The 23,731-nt window shown below is 39.4% G+C and overlaps 1 protein-coding gene across 1 annotated transcript in view; it reads right to left on the reverse strand.

Moving 5' to 3' along the window:
* btaf1 (BTAF1 RNA polymerase II, B-TFIID transcription factor-associated) overlaps positions 1 to 23,731 on the reverse strand; it is a 46,884-nt gene that overhangs the window by 1,676 nt on the left and 21,477 nt on the right. Inside the window, exons 9-37 of the mRNA XM_061962348.1 lie at positions 23,370 to 23,459; positions 23,206 to 23,301; positions 22,128 to 22,304; positions 21,850 to 21,990; positions 19,576 to 19,700; positions 14,181 to 14,301; positions 13,006 to 13,110; positions 12,669 to 12,818; positions 12,374 to 12,516; positions 12,059 to 12,233; positions 11,755 to 11,958; positions 9,237 to 9,657; positions 8,896 to 9,080; positions 8,671 to 8,824; positions 8,371 to 8,480; positions 7,483 to 7,684; positions 7,246 to 7,394; positions 7,000 to 7,152; positions 6,581 to 6,702; positions 6,174 to 6,341; positions 5,983 to 6,060; positions 5,768 to 5,897; positions 5,535 to 5,676; positions 4,168 to 4,298; positions 3,725 to 3,844; positions 3,482 to 3,634; positions 2,669 to 2,877; positions 2,438 to 2,597; positions 2,140 to 2,310 (exon numbers count right to left, since the gene is read on the reverse strand). Of these exons, the coding sequence (XP_061818332.1) occupies positions 2,140 to 2,310; positions 2,438 to 2,597; positions 2,669 to 2,877; positions 3,482 to 3,634; positions 3,725 to 3,844; positions 4,168 to 4,298; positions 5,535 to 5,676; positions 5,768 to 5,897; positions 5,983 to 6,060; positions 6,174 to 6,341; positions 6,581 to 6,702; positions 7,000 to 7,152; positions 7,246 to 7,394; positions 7,483 to 7,684; positions 8,371 to 8,480; positions 8,671 to 8,824; positions 8,896 to 9,080; positions 9,237 to 9,657; positions 11,755 to 11,958; positions 12,059 to 12,233; positions 12,374 to 12,516; positions 12,669 to 12,818; positions 13,006 to 13,110; positions 14,181 to 14,301; positions 19,576 to 19,700; positions 21,850 to 21,990; positions 22,128 to 22,304; positions 23,206 to 23,301; positions 23,370 to 23,459 (4,485 nt within the window). The remainder of the gene's footprint in view (positions 1 to 2,139; positions 2,311 to 2,437; positions 2,598 to 2,668; positions 2,878 to 3,481; positions 3,635 to 3,724; positions 3,845 to 4,167; positions 4,299 to 5,534; positions 5,677 to 5,767; positions 5,898 to 5,982; positions 6,061 to 6,173; positions 6,342 to 6,580; positions 6,703 to 6,999; positions 7,153 to 7,245; positions 7,395 to 7,482; positions 7,685 to 8,370; positions 8,481 to 8,670; positions 8,825 to 8,895; positions 9,081 to 9,236; positions 9,658 to 11,754; positions 11,959 to 12,058; positions 12,234 to 12,373; positions 12,517 to 12,668; positions 12,819 to 13,005; positions 13,111 to 14,180; positions 14,302 to 19,575; positions 19,701 to 21,849; positions 21,991 to 22,127; positions 22,305 to 23,205; positions 23,302 to 23,369; positions 23,460 to 23,731) is intronic.

The following is a 23,731-nucleotide window of genomic DNA, read 5'->3' on the forward strand; positions in this document are numbered from 1 at the left end:
GCTTCCAGCAGCGCGAAGCAAGTGTGACGCTTTTCATTGCGGACATGGAGCGACAGGAGTAAAGAGTTTCTAAACACGAGTACAGTCTAAAATAACATCAGAAATAGATGCTACATTTGGTGTCAATCGTTTTAAAGAAAGAGTGGCTATAAGGATTAGAGAAATCTCTAGGGAAGAAACATCTCAACAAAGTACATTGTAGAACAAGCAGCAACAATTAAAAATCAGAGTAAAACAAAATGTAAAAAAATTAATTTGATACTATAATAAGATTTGTTTTAAATGTATGTACCGTATTTTTAGGACTATAAGTCGCAGTTTTTGTCATAGTTTGGCCGGGGGTGCGACTTATGCTCAGGAGCGACTTGTGTGAAATTATTAACACATTACCGTAAAATATCAAATAATATTATTTAGCTCATTCACGTAAGAGACTAGACGTATAAGATTTCATCGGATTTAGCGATTAGGAGTGACAGATTGTTTGGTAAACGTATAGCATGTTCTATATGTTATAGTTATTTGAATGACTCTTACCATACTATGTTACGTTAACATACCAGGCACGTTCTCAGTTGGTTATTTATGTGTCATATAACGTACACTTATTCAGCCTGTTGTCAATTATTCTTTATTTATTTTAAATTGCCTTTCACATGTCTATTCTTGGTGTTGGGTTTTATCAAATACATTTCCCCAAAAAATGCGACTTATACTCCAGTGCGACGTATGTTTTTTCCCTTCTTTATTATGCATTTTAGTCCGGTGCGACTTATACTCCGTAGCGACTTATACTGCGAAAAATACAGTATACATCTTTTGCCTTTTTTAAATAAAATATATGCATCATCGCAAATGTGACGTCACATCCACCAAGCCCCCACAGGTATCTTGGCAATCTCAGGGAAACCCTGCTTTTGATAGGGGTTTATGCTGCCGATTCTGATACCAATCATCCAATCAGTGAGATCGGCTGATACCGAACACATTAACTGCAAATCTTTTAATGTATTAATGGTGAGTACTGTTGACAGTCCAACAACATCAACACAATATTTTAAATTAATTTTGTGACTTGTCCAGGGTGTACCCCGCCTTCCACCTGAATGCAGCTGAGAGAGGCTCCTATTCTTTTATTACGTAGAGCTGCTTGAGCAAAACAAAGTCAATGCTGTAGTACACAATACCTAAAGTATCCACTGAGTTTGTAAACATTAACAAAACCCCCCAAACAATAGAAAGTATCCATCGAATCCTTCTTGTATCAATTATATACAAATACTAGCCTTTGTGTTGACGCCACCAGAGTGATCTGTTCCCTCTTACATGTCGTGTACTGACAGACGGTGCTGACACACTAACAGTCGTTACATTATACTCGCTCTGGACTATTCTTAATCTACTTGTTAATTTCCTGCTTAGTTTCTGCTTTAGAGTGATTCCATCTAAACTTAAACTTTACTCGGCACTTATTTCTTGGTGTTTAAGGCTAGCTTAACTGTTAGCATGCCCGCACCTTATTTGCTCTCGGTGTCCAACATGTTTAGCCTTGTCCTCCAGTGATAATGTACTAGATAATGATGCTTGTTGATACTTAAAAGATGCAGTATATTTGCCATAATGGAGGTGATTATTAGCTTAGGGGAGTGGCTCCACCCTGTATATGGAGACACATAATAAGCTGCTATTTGCATGTCAGTCAAGGGCCTAAAAATAAATGCAGTGTCAGCCAGATGGGATCAGCGTTTGTGATGTTCATGAAAAGACATTAATCGATAATGGGGATCACATACGTTTTCAAGAAAATCGGTCGATACTGATCGGTGGCTGATCAATCGGCACATCCCTATCCATCACTAAATGTATTCGTGCGGCAAGCCACTACTAATAAATGAGCATGGTAATAAGTGAAAATATTTTGAAGTGAACAAATCAAAGATCAATGCGTGCCAGAATGCATCGCGTCAACCTTAGTGGTTTCACTGTACACGGAACAATGTAAACCGAGTTATCAGAATTAGCTTCATCAGCCAAGTAAATTTAACATGCACAGAATTTAATTTGGTAGACTGTCCTTTTTGTTCAATGCAAGAAACAAACTTACGCAACCGCTTTAAAATTAAATATTGAAAGTCTCACCTTGTCCAGCGTGAAGAGGTTGAGCAGCTGGTCTGTGCCCATACTCTGCAGGCTGGCATTCTCCTGGCTGATGATGGTGTTGGCGATGTTCATCTTGAACTTCTGCAGACCCATAATCTTCTCCTCCAGGGTGCCTCGAGTGATGAGCCGGTATACGTTGACAACACGTTTCTGCACAACACAAAAGGTCATGAGGTGTTTAGATGACGACTACCAGTTCATTCACAATTCATACTGCACTGCTGGTGCCGGAAAGCATGAGACTACCAATGAGCTCATGCCAAAGTTGTGTAATCACCTGGCCTATCCTATGTGCACGATCCATGGCCTGCAGGTCCCGCATGGGGTTCCAGTCATGTTCCACAAAAACCACCGTGTCAGCACCAGTTAGGTTCAGGCCAAGGCCACCAACATGTGTGGTCAGCAAAAGCACATCAATAGAGGGGTCGTTGTTAAACCTAGTGCACCAAAATGTAGGTTGTTGACATGTGACGGGCAGTAGAAAAGCACAGCAACATTGAACACACACCTTGAGACAATAGGGTGGCGCAGGCCGGCCGGCACGGTGCCGTCCAGCCTCAGGTAGGTGACATTGGGCATTTTAGGTTTCAGCAGGTCATGCTCAACTATATCTAGCATGCTCTTCAGCTGACAGAAAATGAGCACCCGATGCTGCGCCACCACCACCTCAGCGCTCCCTTCGGAACTTCCACCACCAAGGCCACAGTCCAGGAGCAACTGAATGAAAATAAGACAATATGTGGTCATCCCATGCATTAAAGAAAAGAAAACAACAAAAGATCAATAATGGGTTATCAATCCTTCTATATTAGTTCTTACTTATACTGTGCCAGACTTAAGCCTGACATATACTTTTGCGGCAGGTAGCTTGCATCAGGGCAGCCTAGTTTTAATTTATAGCTCCGATTTGTTTGTAGCATAACTTGCAATTATCTTCCGAAACGCTTGAGGGCAGTGTTTTCCTCTGGGTGGGCAACCGCAACTCTTGTTGACTAGCCATTAGCGTCCTGTGCATAGTAGTAGTAGTTAACAATGACGACTAAAGTGACATACACATTGCTTTTGAGGCTGTAACAAATCATTTTGAAAGAAAAATCACTTTTGTTGTGTAAAGTCCTTGGAAAATTGAGAAGACAGTGGAGAAGGTGGGCTGTGCAGAGGACTGGCAGGAAGGAAAATCCAAAGATGATGTACTAAAAAGCAGACCAATCACAGCTAGTATTCTTTGGCGGTGTGCCGAAGGCTTCGGCACCAGCAAACTGTGTGACGCCAGAGTATACTTCATTCAGCCTTTCTATTGCAGTCAAGAATGTGACATTACCTGCTTTAGCGCAGACAGTTTGGGAGCATGCTGAATGTCTCGCAGGTTGGAGTTTTGGCCTGCTAGCTGCTCAATGACTCGTTTGTACTCTGGATGCTGTGAGGTCAACACCAAGCTTGGGTGGTTGCAAAGCTTTCTCAGGTACTGCAGAGCCTGAAATATATAAGCCAGAATTAAACCTAAAAAATGGGACTTAAATTGCTCCCTAAACACCTTTGATGTGAACAAATGGAGAGAACGTACCTGGAAGACGTGACCCGTGGCCTTCAGTTTAGGTTTTTCCTCATCTGTAGATGCAACCGAGATGCTGTCGTCCACACTGGCCTTGGCACGAGACTTAGCAAAGTCCTCGTAGAGCTGAACCTGAATGTTTAAGAAAGCAGTTTGTAGTATGTAAAGTCCATCAGATATTTTCATTTGTACCCTAAATACAAAGCACTGCCGAACGATGTGTGTGTGTGTGTGTCATTATATATATATATATATATATATATATATATATATATATATATATATATATATATATATATATATCTACACACACAAACGCACAGGGGCAAAAAAGTATTTATGTATTTAGTCAGTCACCAATTGTGCAAGTTCTTCCACTTAAAAATATGATGCCTGTAATTTTCATCACAGGTATGAGGTAATGAGACAAAATGAGAAAAAAAGTTGTGGGTTACCTGCAGAGGACTCAAACTACAGTAATAGTCCTGAATTATTTTGGGAGGGAGGTCCTGCAGTACATCCTCCTTCATTCTTCTCAAGAGAAATGGCAACACCTGCCGATGAAGTGCCTCCATGGCCAGGACACCTGGATGGAAAAGAGCAGGGTTCTCAGAGTAGGTAAAGTTGTGTTTTTGCCTCATTCCTGTGAGAAGTATCAGTAAAATGGAAAAACATGTTGACTATATGCTTAATTGTGTTTCATTACATCCATTAACCATATCCAACTGTGGTTACAATCCGCAAAGTATGTGAAAATACAGTCTAAACATCACAAAATGCCATAATTCATTTTGAATATTCCACTCCAAACTTCTTAAGTCATTTCCATAGATTGACATTACTGGAGTAACACTTCTGCATTTTGACCGTTGTATTAGATAAGTCATACTGAAAACATACAAAAATTAAAGAGATGTGGTGTGGTGTCTATCATTTACAATCCCTATATAAAACATGAACGTTTTATATTGCATTCTAAATCTTAATACATAAATAGTCTGTCAATGGTTGCTCTCTATTCCGCCTACAAAACCCTCTAAATAACCATCCAAAACCCGCGAACAATACATATCGGGACCTGAATATTAGCCAAATATTAGCAACGTTGTCATTGTAAGCGCCAACGCAGACAAATTATTTTAGCAGCAGATTGATAACACACTGCTAAGTAGACCTCTGCTGCTTCACTATAGCTGGCTGCGATGTCCTGCTGCTACTGCATCATCGCGTCTCGGCTCGTCAAAGTTATTCTAGATCAGGGGTGTCAAACTCAGTTTACCTCAGGGGGCGCATGGAGGAAAATCTATTCCCACGTGGACCGGAAGGGTAAAATCATGGCATAATTACTTAAAAATACAAATACGACGACTTCAGATTGTTGTCTTTGTTTTACTTTGGCCTAAAATAGAACAAGCACATTCTGAAAATGTACATATCACTCTTGATAAAACACTTCAAGTTGGTTGAAAATTCTGAGGAAAAAAAATTGTAGTTTCAAAAACTCCATGAAGAACACAATGAACTTGACTTCACCTCAGTATATACTGTATACAAAGCAATTAAACTAAGTCACAGCCCATCTTGGATTGAACAAAAAACACAAAGCATAAATAAAACCTCTTCTATGTATCAACTACCTAATTTGTCATTTCCACATATTAATCCTGTGCTAACGCAACAAACCATAAACACTGAGGTAGAATCTATTCAAGAAGGTTGAGTTACTCCCTGCCTTCTAGGCGTCACTGTGTATTGATAAAAAATAAAGCTGTGCAATGTGTGAAATTGCCTTTATAAAGTGAACAAGGAAGTTGAGTCATACCAGCCTCTTGTTCCCGTGAAGAACTTTTGGCGTCACGACTGGCCAGAATAGGTTTGCCATAACGTGCTGCAAACTGCCGCTCTGTTCCCAGGAAGCCCGGCATGAGGAAGTCAAAGAGGGACCAGAGTTCCAAAACGTTATTCTGGGGACGAGATGAGGACAGGAAGCCTTGTAAAAAAATCTTAGTAAATCATAACACGGGAAAAAAAAAACATCTGAAAAAAAGACCTCACTTGAATTGGAGTTCCTGACAAGATGACACGGAAGTTAGCGGCCAATTGCTTAATGGCTTTAGAGAGTTTAGTTTTTCCATTTTTGATGATATGACCTTCATCAAGGATACAGTAATTGAATCTTATATTTCTGTAAGAGTGGAACAAAATTGTTAAACAAAAACGATACACCTGCTCAGTAAACACAAGAAAGAAATAGAAATAATAGTACTCACTTAAAAAAGTCAATGTCGTTTCGCACAACATCATAAGACGCAACTACAAGATTGTGTTTTTTTACTTGATGCTGTAAACTGAAAGGGTAAATACATGTCCATTAAAGGTTTAAAGGTTCTTATCAATAAGATCACACACATCTATTTTGACTGCAAAACAAGTCACCCTTGTTTCACAAATTTGGCCTTACCGCATTCGCTCTGTAGGTGGCCCAGTGTAGTGCAGCGGGTTGAGGTACTCTTTGGCACAAAACTTGCCCACCTCATCAACCCAGTGACCAGTGAGTGTGGGTGGACACACCACTAGAGAAGAAAGTGGGACGCAGTCCGCTGCCTTTGTCTTGGCATGTTCTTGAGCCCTGAAAAGGCATCAACCAAATCATTTTGGTGTGTTCAGTTGATGATTTTACTAATACTGTACCTTCTTCATTACAAAATACTTGTACGTTTTGGTGAGACACATTTTAACTCATTGAAATGCGGTTCACTAAAGTATGCATGATGTATTAACAGATTGTCAAAATTTGTTGAATTATTTTATTTTGATGAATATCAATAGCTGCAAGTGGATAAACAACATTTGGACTGTGTACCATACCTGAGGTAGTGATCTCCTGCTAAAATGCAGATTGACTGCAGAGTTTTTCCAAGGCCCATATCATCACACAAGATGCCATGTAGCTTGTACTTATTTAGGAAGGACAACCAGTTCACACCGTCCTACAAGAAAATATCAATTATATGAGTGAAATGTAAACTCACAGGCACATTAATGTAAACCAGTGTTTGGTGGCATATGGAAGACATTGTGGGTGATATATTAAAACTGTCAAAAGGTGGCAGGAGAGCTAAAAGAACCAGCACAAGCATAGTTCACTTTAACAGATTGGCCATTAAAGTAAAAAAGTTCTATGAGAAGTAACGTCCACATACTGTAATACCATACTCCATATTTAATTTAAAACTGCATGAGTAGTAGTTAGAGAGGCAGCAGAGTCTTAAAAGACACACACGTACCTGTTGGTACTTCCTCAGCTCTGCTTTTATGGGCACGGGGATGTTGTAATTCTCCAGCTTTCTTCCATCTAACAGTTGCTCCAAGAAGTGTCGTTCTCGGGCCTTCTGCCGGATCAAGTCAGCAGACATGGCAGGGGGGTCCGGTATTCCTGCCTGAAAAACAATTGAGCACAAAGTGCTAAATACATTTTTAACATTTGTTTGATGTCTGAAACACTGACTGTTAAGTTATTTGTGTGATTGTACCTCAAGTGGCAGCAGCCGAATGAGTGTAGCAAAGCACTGTGTGGCCATGAAACGAATGCTGTCAGTGGGATCGCTCATACGCCCCAACACTGGCACTACCAGCAGTACAATGTAGGGTATGATATATACATCCAGCTGTTCCATAATACCTAAAAAGTCAGTCAAGGACAATCTTGTCCAAACATAACACAAAAGTGCTGACTTCTTTACCACAGTACAAGACTGTGTGGAGGATACAAGCCAAGGCCTCGATGGCTCCTTCTTGTTTGGTGCAGTCATCAATTGCAGCTAACCATGGTAGTACGCACTCAAGAAAACCATCCATGGTCTCCAGCATGGATATCTTACTAAGTACGCCCACACACCGAGCTGCCATGTGACGCACTGCTGTGTACGGATGCTGTAGGCAAGTAAACAGATGAGGAAGATGCTGCAGCAGCTAAAAACAAGAGAAAAACAGACTTTTCAGTACATATTGCAGTACCTATAATAACCTTGCCAGCCAGAACGTGGTGGCCAAGGAAACAAAGCAACATGAATAAGGGCTTGTGTGATCAGTTAAGGCTGCACAGTTAATTTTTTATTAATACTGAAGTCACGATTATTCATTAAGCAAGACAAAACTGTGTTGGGCGTGGTTAAACACGACGCCATCATGTTATTTGAAAATTGTTAAATAACAAGGCTAGATTAACGATTTTCATATATTTAAAAACAAATGTTTGTTTTTGTTCATTATTAGTAACAACGTGCAAGCTTTTACTCATTACATGACGTCTTTAGCTCAAATGTTCCACTTTGATGCTTTTTATGGTGCCAAAAATACAAACACATGCACGCACAAGCACACACCGTGATAGTTTTGTGCTCATACACAATGGCCTCTGGCGTGGACGTGCGTGCTTTACAGGCTGTTCTATGTCGCTGCGGTGCTTGATTTGCGGAGCCGTTTTAAATGTTAATATCGCCAACTATCACCCTTGTTTAATCGTGGCAGCCAAAAACGTGTTTGTGAATAAATTCAGATTAATTGTGCAGCCCTATTTGGGATTGCTTTTACTGAAACTTAATTTGTGATGAGGTCATCTCAAATGCAATAAAACAGCCATCAGGGTTGAATCATACCAGAGGTTTAAGCTCATAAGACATAGCTCCAGCCGTGACTTCCAGCACTTGCAAAGAGTTTACCAGTTCCTGAGCAGCAGCATCACCCCGGTCTAGCTGGACCTGCCTATCTGGAACACAAGAAAGAGAAAAGTCACTTAAAACATGCTCTTTCTCCAGGTTTTAATGCACTAAAAAGTAACAATATAATTGCAAACTTACATTTGAGGCTCCATGTTTCAAATAAAGTGAGTATAAAACTTGGTAGTGATGCTTAAAAAGGTAGTATAAAAATGACCTGGATGTTACAAATCAACATACCAATAACATAACCTTCATTCACCACAGTCCTCAATGGCCCCACTGTGTTCTCCCAAAGGTATGAAAGAGATCTGGTGAGGTCTGCACCAAAATGCTTAGAAATGGTTGTTAGGGAGAACTCTGCCCCTCTCCTCTGAATAAGAAATGGTTTTCTCTACAAAAAGAAAAAGACAGTACAAATCGTAAGATGAATATTAGCTTGGCTTTTAGCTCATTCTTCCATACCTCATCATTGTCTATGCCAACTGTGCTGCCTGGAGGTAGCTCTGTAGAAGGAGTCTTTGAGGATTTCGGAACAGGGCCCCTTTTACTGGTGATCGCAAACGCTGCCCTTTGGTGACGGTAAAGAGTCAGGATGCCTCGGGTTTTGTTAACCATGTGATGCAAGCAATCTTTCTCCAACCCACTGCCTAATGTTAAAGAGAAGAAAACTTTGACACTTATCAGGTCCCAAATGACTTAGCTGGTTCACATCAGTCATTTAGGATCACCGGTAACACAAAGCAACACAAAATTATACTGCTTGAGTCAATGATTCCACATAGTAATATTATATATTTTTTTACCTTTAGTATTTTCTTGTGTAGGAGGGACAGGACAAGCAGCGGAGGGGGTAACTGAGGAGTCCACACAGACTGAGGCACAAAGGTTTTTGATAACCTTGGGGTTGGGACACGGAGAGCGTCCGGCACACTGCTGCAACAGCTTGGCAATGAAAGACGCAGCATAACCCTGAATAAGAGTGTTCTCCTCCCGCTTGATGGCTTCCATCAGAGGCCGGACCAGCGGGTTGAGTTTGTCAGGAAGCACTTTCAGGTTGATCACTGCACAGGCGGAGAACATTTGGACGCGCAGGTGCAACTGCTGCCATTCATTGCTGGTCTCCAGTACTGTGGCTTGTGCTTGCTGTCTTTTGTTATCCAATACCTGCCACTGTTTGGTTTTAACGTTCAAACCTGCTGTCGATTCTGTGAAGATGGTGGTTAACTGGGGAAGAAACAGGAGAATAGTTGCTTTACATATTGCAATAAGCATCGACATTTAAACCGCTGTAGATGAGCTTGGTACAAAACTTTTTTTTTTTTTTATTGAAATTACATGTTTTACAATTGCTGGGTTGCAATCACATGACTGACAGGCACTTACAGGTTTCAGTTGGTGGTCTAGAGTCCCATTAAGCTATATGGTTTATTTACCTGCACCAGTGCAAATTTGGGCATATTTTGAAATATTTTGAGGCAAATATATAAGCTATCATGATAAATATTTGGGATGGAGTGGATTCATACACTCTTAAGAAAAAAAAAGGATACGTTTAGTTTTTGCAGTTGATTTCCTGGTACAAATATTTGTCATCTAAAATCCATGTCTGCAGTAGTTTTAATGGCGTGAAGTTCACATTTTCTCTCATTGTTTAGCATGTGAATCTGCAATGTTTGGTTTCCAACAATATTTATCGGTATCAAGATTCTGTATGCTGTCGAGCTTACAAGAGATTTATTCATGTAGTTTATAAATACTATTAGGATATTTTTTTTTATGCGAACAAATATCACCAAAGACGCTATATTGTGGCCATCCATGTCAAACAAAACACTTTGTTTTCCTGCACAACAGCAACTAAGCTTTTAGTTTATGCTATGAAAATATCCAACAAAAAGACGGTGGATTGGACCAACAATCAAAATATGCTAAAGATGACATTAGTCTATGTCCACAATCAGGTATTGTTAGTTATATTTAGGCATAGCAACTACACAATGACTTAAAAGAACACAAACAAAACTAATGCGATCAAGTAGAGAAGTTTATTGCATCACAGAAAGCTTCTCAATCAAATGTTCAAACAAACCTTCAACTAAGTTATTGTTGCAGACACAAACAGGGTCTGACTATACTCCACAAAATAATGAAAGTGATATTTTTGAGACTTTATTCTGTTTATGAACCACTTTCGGTACTCTATTAAAAGGTATTTCATATCTCTCAATTTGGACGCTTGGAACAGCACACCAAAGCGGCATTTTCCGTTCAAACTCTTCATTTACGAACACGTCTCACTTGATTTAACGCCAAGCTCAAGCTTATTGATCACCGTGTGAATTACACTGCGTCAAAGCATAGCAGGCATGACGTCATATGCAACCCAGCAATACAATACGTTTTTGCTGTGTATCAGGTTTTTTTGTTCTAGCAGTAATCTACCTTTAATGTTTCACCTTAGTGAATTTAGTCACAGTTGTACGGACATAGTAGAAACTTTCACAGTAATGATAAAGGTATCAATACCGTGGGTATCAATAATCACACGAATATGACTTGATTATCATTTACCGGTACGCTCTTAAAGTATTAATAATTCATAAATGAAAAAGCGTACGTATCAATTCCCCATCTTGTAGGGTAACCTACTACATACAGGCTTTTGTGCTGAAACTTACTAATGTCAACAATTGAACTGTAAAAATGAGGTAATTTGGTATGACAAATAACAATTTAATGTTAAATGGCCATTATTTGTCATGTTTTACAAGGGGGGACAAAAGGCCAAAAAGTAATTGGCATTGTATCAGATAAAAAAATTTGGTATGGCCCACCACTATTCAACATGATGCCAAGGACGAATAAAAATTGTTTAATTTATCTTTCTATTCTGACATAACAGCAAACGCTATGTTGAGAACCATGTGGCCCGATCCTTCATAAAGTCTCATCTGCACCAGTAAACTCAAGAAACGCAATTCTCTGAACATAAACACTAATATATAAAACATTGTCACATAACTTATAATCCCGATAAATGTCTAGATCTATTTTAAGACTTGACATGTCTTTTATTAATTATTTTAAAAGTGACACTGTCATAAAATCCTGTTTTAAACTGTGTCATTGTTTTTGCAATATTGCGGTTTGTACGCTAGTTAAATTTAGTTTCAAATTATAAACTAGTAAAATTTTTCTTTTTTATTTCAGCCTTATGGGAGCATTGACATTGTGAGCCATGTATCAAATCGCATCGAGAAATACCCTGAGATTCGCTGCTCTAAGGAAAGTAGTTGTTTCAGAGTGTGTTGGTGGTCATACCAGCTCATTGGCTTGATCAATGGTGAAAACATTACAATTGAGGCGATCTTGAAGGTCCACGTGAGCCTCAGAAAGTAAGGCGATGAACTGCTTGCACTCATTCTGCATGCGTGTGAAGGGGATGGCAATCTCATCGTAATATAACTGCTCTGATAGGATGGCCAACAAACGAGGCTGCACCGTGGATGACACAATCTGGCAATCCTGATTGGGAAAGATTGAAATGGGAAAACATTTGTTATTTTAAAATGTTTGATACTGGACACTTTAATAATAAACACACAAATAAAAACATGTGTTTTACCTTTTGAAGAGCAGCCCACTCACAGAGCACAAGAGCTACGGCTATTCGCTGCAGTGCAGACTTTGAATTGAGGTGAAACAGCAGCAACTGGCCTAAAGACTCAGCTGGACGGATCTCCTGAGATGCAGCATTGAGCTGAGGGTCACAAATACATCTACACAGAGACCCCAGCAATCTAGATACAAATTATAAGGCAGAGCAGGAAAAACATAACACGTTAAAAATCTAAAAGACAAAAAAACTAAGACTATTAATTGAGATAATGTAACGAAATAACTTGTACAATATTTGCGCAGTAAAAATAGGCTAACTTACTTGGCCGCCATGAGGCGAGACCGGACTACCACATAGTCCCTTGACACTGGGTCATCTGTCACTGTCTCTGCCCCTGCTATATACTCCTGGACCGTTTCCTTTATCTGGTTGGTCCCTTGGCGTGCCTTTGTACTACCTTTATCCTGTTCATTCAGCATAAAAAACCTTATGTCAGGAAATCTGCATAGCTCACTACTCAGTGTAATTGGACAACCATTGATAACTGTAAAATCTTCATAGGAGCTAAAATCCTTTGACATTTCATTTTGGTTTGATAGCAAAACGAAAAGACTACCTTGGAGCGGGACTTCACTTCAAGTAGCATGTTGACGTCTATGGGAATGTGCGATGCCTGCATCATAAGACAAAGCCAGGCGCCCATCCATGGACAGCTGGCTGACACCACAAACTGCTGGGGGGCCTGAGTGAGTAGCTCCATCCACACCTGCATGCAAGTATAATAAACAGAACTAGAACACAACACAGGGCCACTAAGAAAAACATCTGGGGATGAAAAAACAGCAACTTAAAAAGCAGATAGTGGATAGGAATTACAATATTGACGCTACTTCATTGATCACAATTATCTAATAAACGCTTATTGTTTTCTAAAGGGTGTGGTCCACACAAACCTTTTGGATAAGATCCAGAATTTCCTCATTGCTTTCTAGGATGCAGGACTGGAAAATGTGCCGAAGCATATCTTGTAGGATGGGGTTGATCCACATTGCACATTTCTGATGATCATAAAACCAAAAATCAAATCAGAAGCAACAAAAATAAAGCTCACAGTATAAATGCCTGCAAATATTGACATGAAAGAATATAAGCCCATCAACAATTAAGGATGTTCTGATCAGTGTTTTATGCTACCGAGCACCCATTAGATCAGCCATTTCGATCACATGTATTAACTATAAATATTTATGCTGAGTGCATTTGACAGTGCAACACTATCAACACAATATTTAAACTACTTCCTTAAACTAGTTCTCTTTCATTACATGCAATTGTTTGAGCAAAACAAAGTAAATAGTGCACAATAACCAAACAAAAGCCAAAAATTACTCTTTATTACCGGTACTCATTTAAATTCTTTGGTTTTTGTTTCAAATGAATTATTCCCTGAGTTTGTAGACATCAACAAAAACAGCAAAATTATTGAAAGGACAAATGTCTATTTAATTACTAGTGTATGGATTATATACTTATACTATCTCTGGTATCAACAACACCAATTTATGGATACATTTTACGTGTCGTGTATTGACTGACAATGCGGCCACACCAACAGTTAAATTATTCTCTCACTTGACTCTTTGTACTTGTAAAATTTCCTGTTAACACCAGCTAATGTTCTGCTGTAACAGTTTCATCTGGACTTCTTAAAAACTTCACTATGCACTTATTTCTTGGTGTTTTTAAACTCGCTTATCGGTTAGCTTAGCTATTAGCATACCTTCTCCTGGCTTGCTCTCTGTGTGTACCATGTTTAGCCTTGTCCTCCAGTGATTTGTACTTGATACTTAAGAAAATATTATATGTAGTTTATTTGCCATATTAATTTATTGGAGCGTCTGCACACTGTTTACGGAGACACAATTAGCTGCTGGCAGCTTGTCAGCCGGAGGCCAAAACTAGATTGCCAGCCAGAGAGGTTCAGTGTTTGTGATCAGCATGAAAAGACAAATCGGCAATGGTCACATACCTTTTCACGAAACCCTGCCGACCGATCGGCACATCCCTATCAACAATATTTTAAATGTATACTACACCATTGACCTAAACAGCCTTATCCAAATATTACCTGGTCAGCTTTAGACAGCAGTGTGAAAAGAGTTTCCAGTGCTGCCCGTCTAACAGATGATATAGTGTGTCTCAAGAAGGGCCAAACCCGGGGGACCAGCACCGTTAACGACTGCTGCATACTACAAAAGGAATAAAAATGTGTTAGTCCATGTACAAAACATATTTAAGAATTGATTTATGTTCAAAAAGAAATACTGTCCTCTCCAAGATGTTATTGCTTGTATGCACTTTGTGTGTGCGCGTTTTGACCCACTCAAGATCATGCGCCTCGGCTCTGTAGTCACCACCGCAGATGAGAGAACAGTACCGGTACTTTTCAAAGGCAGTATAGTACCGATTTCAATCAATTAGTATCGCGGTACTTTATGAGTACCGGTATACCTTACAACCCTAATATATACATACCGGTACATACAAACCCTGTTTCTATATGAGTTGGGAAATTGTGTTAGATGTAAATATAAACGGAATACAATGATTTGCAAATCATTTTCAACCCATATTCAGTTGAATATGCTACAAAGACAACATATTTGATGTTCAAACTGATAAACATTTTTTTTTTTGCAAATAATCATTAACTTTAGAATTTGATGCCAGCAACACGTGACAAAGAAGTTGGGAAAGGTGGCAATACATACTGATAAAGTTGAGGAATGCTCACCAAACACTTATTTGGAACATCCCACAGGTGTGCAGGCTAATTGGGAACAGGTGGATGCCATGATTGGGTATAAAAACAGCTTCCCAAAAAATGCTCAGTCTTTCAAAAGAAAGGATGGGACGAGGTACACCCCTTTGTCCACAACTGCGTGAGCAAATAGTCAAACAGTTTAAGAACGTTTCTCAAAGTGCAATTGTAAGAAATGTAGGGATTTCAACATCAACGGTCCATAATATCATCAAAAGGTTCAGAGAATCTGGAGAAATCACTCCACGTAAGTGGCATGGCCGGAAACCAACATTGAATGACCGTAACTTTCGATCCCTCAGACAGCACTGTATCAAAAACAGACATCAATCTCTAAAGGATATCGCCACATGGGCTCAGGAACACTTCAGAAAACCACTGTCACTAAATAGTTTGTCGCTACATCTGTAAGTGCAAGTTAAAGCTCTAATATGCAAAGCGAAAGCCATTTATCAACAACATCCAGAAACGCCGCTGGCTTCTCTGGGCCCGAGATCATCTAAGATGGACTGATGCAAAGTGGAAAAGTGTTCTGTGGTCTGACGAGTCCACATTTCAAATTGTTTTTGGAAATATTCGACATCGTGTCATCCGGACCAAAGGGGAAGCGAACCATCCAGACTGTTATCGACGCAAAGTTAAAAAGCCAGCATCTGGGATGGTATGGGGGTGTATTAGTGCCCAAGGTATGGGTAACTTACACATCTGTGAAGGCACCATTAATGCTGAAAGGTACATACAGGTTTTGGAGCAACATATGTTGCCATCCAAGCAACGTTACCATGGACGCCCCTGCTTATTTCAGCAAGACAATGCCAAGCCACATTCAGCACGTGTTACAACAGCGTGGCTTCGTAAAAGAAGAGTGCGGGTACTTTCCTGGCTCGCCTGTCTCCCATCGAAAATGTGTGGCGCATTATGAAGCCTAAAATACGACAGCGGAGACCCCGGACTGCTGAACGACTGAAGCTCTACATAAAACAAGAATGGGAAAGAATTCCACTTTCAAAGCTTCAACAATTAGTTTCCTCAGTTCCCAAACATTTATTGAGTGTTGTTAAAAGAAAAGGTGATGTAACACAGTGGTGAACATGCCCTTTCCCAACTACTTTGGCACATGTTACAGCCATGAAATTATAAGTTAATTATTATTTGCAAAAAAAATAAAGTTTATGAGTTTGAACATCAAATATCTTGTCTTTGTAGTGCATTCAATTGAATATGGGTTGAAAAGGATTTGCAAATCATTGTATTCCGTTTATATTTACATCTAACACAATTTCCCAACTCATATGGCAACGGGGTTTGTACATGTATGACTAGTGAAAAAATAAATGAAAGTCCCTACATAGCGAGCAGACTCCCTTTATTTTTATGCCTTCTAATTCCACAGAATGTTCAGAGACTTTAGCCCCAGTTGCTATAAACTTGCGGTTCAAAGACGTGTGTCGTCTAGCTCATTCATTCAGTATCTATGGCTGACAGACGTGTTGCCATACTGTGTAGATATTGTCTTTCCTGACTTATCTACTTGCCAGCTTCCTCTTCTTAGCTGGTTACTCTCTGCAGTAACGCGGTTTCTATTAGCCTTCTGTTGAAGTGTACAAACTACAAAGCATTTATTATTTTCTTGTTTCACAATTTCACATTCAAGCTGGCTTAGCACCACTTCTAGCATAGCTTTTCCTCTTCTCTCCCCTGCATGTGTCCGTACAAACCCAGCTAACACAAAATATAAAACAATGTTGGCTAATTAGGATTGTAACAATTCGATACAAATCATAATTCGTAGTTGTCTGGGGATGACTGTTTATATCGAATGATAAGATTGGAAACAATTCAGTGAGTTGAAATCAAGTCAGTAAACATTTACCCATAAATTCAAACAGTTCAATTGAAATAAATACCTGGATACTGCAGGTGAAGCTTCCTATGTTTTTGTAATTTATTTTAAAGAAATTAGGTATAAAGTAATTATAGAGATAAGTAGGGATGATGTTTGATTAGAAATTATCGAGTTCGAGCCCATTATCGAATCCTCGATAACCTTCAGGTTATGTTCGGCCTGAACATGTTTCATCATGCTTGTGCTTCCCCCCTTACATGAGAGCGAAGCCTGGCAATAATTGCAGATAGCCGTTTCCTCGTCGTATTCTTTTGTAAAATGAAGCCATGCTTTGAGGCGTTTTTTCCGGCAGCTTCTTTTTTTTAAACCTTTATTTATAAATTTCAATTACAAACAGACGAGAAACAAAAACAGTACAGAACAGTACAAAACAGCGCCAGGGGGTTGTAAATTCAAAGTAACTAAAATAGAATACAAAAAAGTATATATATAATAAACCTTGTTGCTGCTTCTGTATCTGCCACCTAATGACTGAGCTACGTCATTTTCTGGGACGTGCCACAGGGCATTTCCTGTGAGACGGGATTCGTTCCCAGGGATTCGAATATAGAACCAACTCTTTTTCTTTACTATAGTGGCCTCGATAACGGGAACAGGTTCTCAAAAAGGGATTTGAGTCCATGGAATCGGTTCTTTTCTTATCGAACAACCGGGAGAACCGGTTTTGAACATCATCCCTAGAGATAAGTAGTCGAGTAAACTTTTAATGGCCAATTTATTCATATTTTATTTGAATAAAGTGCAACCAACACTTCAGGACGGTTGAATTAACAACAGGAAACCTTTTCTCCCCTCACTTTCAGTATTCAAGAAATTACAAAAAAAAAAAGTTTAAAAAAAAAGTACAATAACCAAACTTTTACCAGTAGATTTACCTGGTACTTTTGCTTGAACATAAAAATATATTTTAGTATCGAAAATAAAATGCAACAAACATCTCTTCAGGCTGAATTAAAAGTAGGTTTAAGTGCTACTTTTGCCGTTTTTCGACATAGGATTAATACAAATACAAAATAATATAAAATTTAAACTGCAACCAAATCTCTTCAGGAAAATGATCTGCAGTTTGAACAGCTACTACTCTCATTTTAATAAACATCAGTGCAGTAATATTAAACAAAAGAGCATGTGTAAAACTACTACTGGGCGCTGCTCAGAGTGCCTGGGCGGTCGGCGTGTGTTAAATCCCACGGCGCCTTGAATCGAGAGATTTGTCGTGTTGCCATTGTATTTTACTTGACCTTTACATACCCTACCAACAGCGAGTGACTGGTCAAGAACATTTGTCTTTGCAAAAGTTTGAAGGGGAACTGCCCTCTTTTTTTGGAATGTTGCCTGTTGATCACAATCATCATGAAAGACATGACAATTTTTTTTTATTTTTTTTTTAAATGCATTCTGAATATTAAATACACGTGAACAAAAGTACGCTTACAGCGGAGCCAATAGGAGCTACATTATTCCGCCTATGAAATCCAATAACCATTGAAAAAGAGCAAACAATACTCAATTTACTTTTTGTGATTTGAAAATTAACCAAGTATTAGTGATATTGTTATTGTAAGCGCTAACAGACAAACTATTTATAGAGATGACAAAATCACTTCTGTGTCTCCCTATGTTGACATCATCGAATGGGCTACGGTTTCCTCACTTCCCTGCTCCCATTAAGTTTATTGTAGATTATAATCATACATCTTATCTGAACATGAGACGTCTTGACTGAGGAGATAATACGATAAATTGGGACACTGACAGCCAATTTAGGACATGGAAAGGGCGAGAACGACACGAAAAGCGCTTGTTCTGCACCGCTCCCCACCCAATTTTATCACAAGGATGAGACATTTTTCACCTAAATGGGAATACATGAACATCCTAGCAGTCTGCATCCTAATGACAGCTGACTTTGCACAGTAAGTGATGTTTTATTATGTTTGTTTGGTCTCATTAAGTCTGCAGTGAGCAGAAATCAGGGATGAAGGAAAAAAAAAAAAAGCAAACGCTGTGATGCCTACTTGAAATTAATGTGCCATGTATGCTTAAAATGATCAAAACACAAATATTAAACATTATAAATGTGCTTGTTACTACATTACATATATACTTACATCATGTATATAAAACCCTAATGGAGGTGTTTGAATGTTTTTAGGGGCAGAATTGAACGGCTCCCGTAGGCTCCATTGTAAGAAAACTTTTGACCAAATTTATTTAATATTTAGAATGCATAAAAAAAAAAAATCCATCCGTCGTCATGTCTTTCATAATGATTGTGAACGATAGGCAAATAAAATTGATAAATAAATAAAAAATAAAGTGCAGTTCCGCTTTAAGTGTTTCCACGCACTAGACCCCAATGTTGAATTGACATTTTCTCATTTGTCTGCTCATTTCTCGTATCCGCCAAACTTGTTTTAATTACTGATGGCGCATGGCACTGATGTAGCAGACGGGCAGACAAGACTCTGGTAACTTAAACGTCTTTATCATTAAAAGTGCTAAAGATAACTTCGTATAAGAACCGTCTGTATTACGGTACTTTACCATATGTAAATAATCAATGTTTGGACATTTGTCCATCAATTCATGAATCGCCCATGTTCTAATCATGATGCATCAGAGAATCGATAAGTTTTCCCACCTTTAAATATAAGTGTTCACTCAGTTTTTCATTCTCCGAGAGCTAACTGAAAAAGTTATGGGTGGATTTTGATCCAACTTTCAGAAAACACACAAAATATGACTTTAGCGCCCTTAAGCAGTCTTGCATCACAGAATAAATTGGTGACCAACCTTAACTGCCGAACCTGTGGGTAGGTAAGCAAAGACGAAAGCAGTGTCATGATGCTGTTGGTGGAAGCAGTGAGGTCATCCAGATCCAAAAGAGCATCCCATAATGTGTTCACGATGAATGGCACCTGAAGGTACACACACAGAATTCCAATACTAGAAAAAAACATTGATGAAGATGTAGGGAAAAATACTAACCACATGTCCTGCAAACATGTTCTTTAAAGGGGAACTGCACTTTTTTGGAATTTTGACTATTTTTCACAATCATTATGAAGACATGACCGATGATTTTTCTTTTATGCATTCTAACTTGTAAATAAAAGTTAATAAAAGTCCGCTTACAGCGGAGCCGATGGGAGTTCCTCTATTTCGCCCATAAAATCTAATATCCATTCCAAAACCACCAACAATACTCCATTTACATTTCGTGATTTGATCATTAACCAAGTATTGGTGATATAGTTATTAGAAGCGCTAACACAGAAACTATTTATAGGGACACCGTGAGCACTTTTGTGTGTCACTATGTTTACGTCAAGTGGTCTGCTGCTTTCTCGCTTCCTTGCTCCGTTAGTTTATTCTAGATCTTAAAATATGCATTTTATCTGAACATGAGACACCTGAGTAGGTATTCCGACAAGTTGGTACACTTTGACAGGCATTTAGGGTCTGAAAATGGCGAAAAAGACAAATTAGAAGCTTGTCCCACCCACCCCGTTTCTTTGTGAGGATTATGAGACCATTCTTCACCTAAATGGGAATATAGGAACATCCCAACAGTCGGCGTCCTGATGACAGCAGACATTGCACAGTAAATGTTGTTTTATTATGTTTGTTGGCTCTCATTAAGTCTGCAGTGATGAAGGGGGGAAAAAAGCAAACGCTGTGATACGTATTGTAAATTAATAGGTAACTAATAAATATTATAAATGTGCCCGTTACTACATTACATACAGTTGCAAGAAAAAGTATGAACCCTTTGGGATTACTTGGATTTCTGCATAATTTGGGCATAAAATGAGTTCTGATCTTCATTTTAAGTCCCAACAATAGAGAAACACAGTCTTCTTAAACTAACACTGCACATAAAATTGAATGTTTTCATGTTTTTTTAACGTGTAAACATTCACACTGTAGCTATGGAAAAAGTATGTGAACCCCTAGGCTAATAACTTTCTCCAAGAGTCAATTGGAGGCAGGAGGCAGGAGTCAGCCAACCTGGAGTCCAACCAATGTGATGAGATTACAGGTGTTAGTTAAAGCTGACCTGCCCTATAAAAACACACCCCAGTTTTGAGTTTGCTGTTCTCAAAAAGTATTGCCTGATGTAAACATTTGCCTGGCACAAAAGTGCTCTCTAAAAACCTACGCTCAAGAATCGTTGACTTGTATGAAGCTGGGTTACAAAAGTATCTCTACAAGCCTTGAATTCTCAAGTTTATCAAGATATTTTGCTGGAAAACTTTAGACCATCTGTCCGCCAACTGAAGCTCAACACAGGATGGGTAATGCAACAGGACAACAACCCCAAGTATAGAAGTAAATCAACAACAGAATGGCTTCAACAGGAGTGGTCCAGTCAAGAGTCCTGACCTCAACCCGATTGAGATGCTGTGGCATGACCTCAAGAGAGCGATTCACACCAGACATCCCAAGAATATTGCTGCACTGAAACAGTTTTGTGAAGAGGAATGGTCCAAAATTCCTCCTGACCGTTGTGCAGGTCTGATTTGCAACTACAGGAAACGTTTGGTTGAGGTCATTGCTGCCAAAGGAGGGTAAACCAGTTATTAAATCCAAGGGTTCACATACTTTTCCCACCCTGCAATGTGAATGGTTGCATGTTGTGTTCAATAAAAAGATGAAAACCTGTATGTTTTGTGCGGTATTAGTTTAAGCAGATTGTCTTTGTCTATTGTTGTGACTGATGAAGACCAGAAGACATTTTATCACCAATTTATGCAGAAATCCAAGTAATCCCAAAGGGTTCACATACTTTTTATTGCAACTGTATATACTTACATCATGTATACAAAACCTCAATAGGAGGTGTTTGGGTGTTTAAGGGCTTTATAGGCGGAATTGCGTGGCTCCCATTGACTCCTTTGTAAGCAAACTTTTAAATTGCATGTATTTAATATTTAGAATGCAAAAAAAAAAAACAGCATCCATCGTCATGTCTCTCATAATGATTGTGAACGATAGGCAAAATTCCCCCCAAAAAGTACAGTTCCCCTTAAAGGTGGCTGAATTGCCTTTAATTCTCAAACTGACCTTGTTTGGCAGTAGCTGCACTAAGCCCTCCACCACAGGAATGAGTGCTGCAGCTGCCACGGCCCTGACATCATCATCCAGGTCCTGCAGGCCCACAGTGATGGCTGGTAGCAGGTGCGGGAGTAAAACGGAGATCAGGTCCTAAAAGTAAGTTAGGGCAGGTCTATCACTACAAAATAATGGCTTCAGCACTACCAATACCACCTACGTATGACAGTAAATTCATGACCATATAGTGATTAAACCATGTACACTCAGACAACAAGAACAGGTGGTACCTGTCGGACTGCAAGAGCATATTTGATTCCTAGCAGGCCTCCATGGCGGACCTCCCATTGGTCTTCTTGGAGCAGCTTCAGCAGAACATCTACTGTCATGGAAACACCAGTCTCATTCATGTAGCGAAGGGCTACACCAAGTGCTTGAGCACACGTCTCACGGACAGGTGCCACTACCTGGTAATGGAGGAACAGAAATAAAGTAGCTCATCTCCAAAGACGCTGGGAAAAGTCAGTGCCTATAAGTTGTGACTTTGCTGCAGCAGCAACTGCTGAGTCTGAGTTAAAGAGAACAGGAAGTTTAACTACTCCCTTCAGATGCTGGTTGATGATTACAACCATCCAACATCCACCCATCCATTTTCTACCGCTTGTCCCTCTCAGGGTTGCAGGGGTTGCTGGAGCCTATCCCAGCTGCATTCGGGGGAAGACGGTGTACACCCTGGACAAGTCGCCACCTCATCGCAGGGCCAACAGAGAGCCAGACAGCCATTCACACTTACACACTAGGGCCAATTTACACTATAATTCCTCATTTCTACCAAGTGTTATATACATAGAGATGATAGAGGAAATGGATCAACGTAAAGATTTACAGTACAGGCCAAAAGTTTGGACACACCTTCTCATTCAATGGGTTTTCTTTATTTTTTAAAGACTATTTATGTTGTAGATTGTCACTGAAGATATCAAAACTATGAATGAACACATGTGGAGTTATTTACTTAACAAAAAACGGTGAAATAACTGAAAACATGTTTTATATTCTAGTTTCTTCAAAATAGCCCCCCTTTGCTCTAAATACTGTTTTGCACATTCTTGGCATTATCTCGATGAGCTTCAAGAGATAGTCACCTGAAAGGGTTTTCTCTTCACAGGTGTCATAGTTTTGATGCCTTCAGTGACAATCTACAATGTAAATAGTCATGAAAATAAAGAAAACGCATTGAAATGAGAAGGTGTGTCCAAACGTTTGGCCTTTACTGTATATGCATGACCAACTTGCAAACCAATGTCTTGAATTTAAAAATCATTTGGATCTGTTATATGAAAAGTCAAGAGTGTTTTGAAGACTAACCTCATCAGATACAAAATCTCCAAAGCGGTCTAGAGCGAAGACACAGAGCAATCTGATGACAAGGTCCTCTATCCATTCCACGTGCTGTTGCAACATCTTTGCACAAACAAGAGCGAGACTGTCAATGCTGAACACGCCAAGTGGCATGGATAAATATGAGGTACCTGCTCTGCAGTGCTCCCCATGAGTTTGCCACCTCCAGCACCATGGGACTTGAGAATTTCTCTAAGACCAGTGCCTGCGCCGTGACGGATCTGTAAACAAAAAAGGTTGTGTTACGAGCTATTGCAGGTAGATTAAATCAATCCTCAGCGTTTGTGTTAACTCAAAAAGCTAAGTCACAAACTTGCAAAGTGCTGTTGGGAGCAAAGTTTGTTTTTTGGATTTGCAAACCACCGCATTAAAAAGAACGAACCACTTTCATTGCGCACACACACACACACACACACACACACACACACACACGCAGAGAGAGATGTCAGAGCGGTAGGTTGTGAATGCTACAACCCTGCTGTTTGATGGTTCT

Source organism: Nerophis lumbriciformis, linkage group LG02, assembly GCF_033978685.3.
Source record: "Nerophis lumbriciformis linkage group LG02, RoL_Nlum_v2.1, whole genome shotgun sequence".
In the NCBI taxonomy this organism is placed as follows: Eukaryota; Metazoa; Chordata; class Actinopteri; order Syngnathiformes; family Syngnathidae; genus Nerophis; species Nerophis lumbriciformis.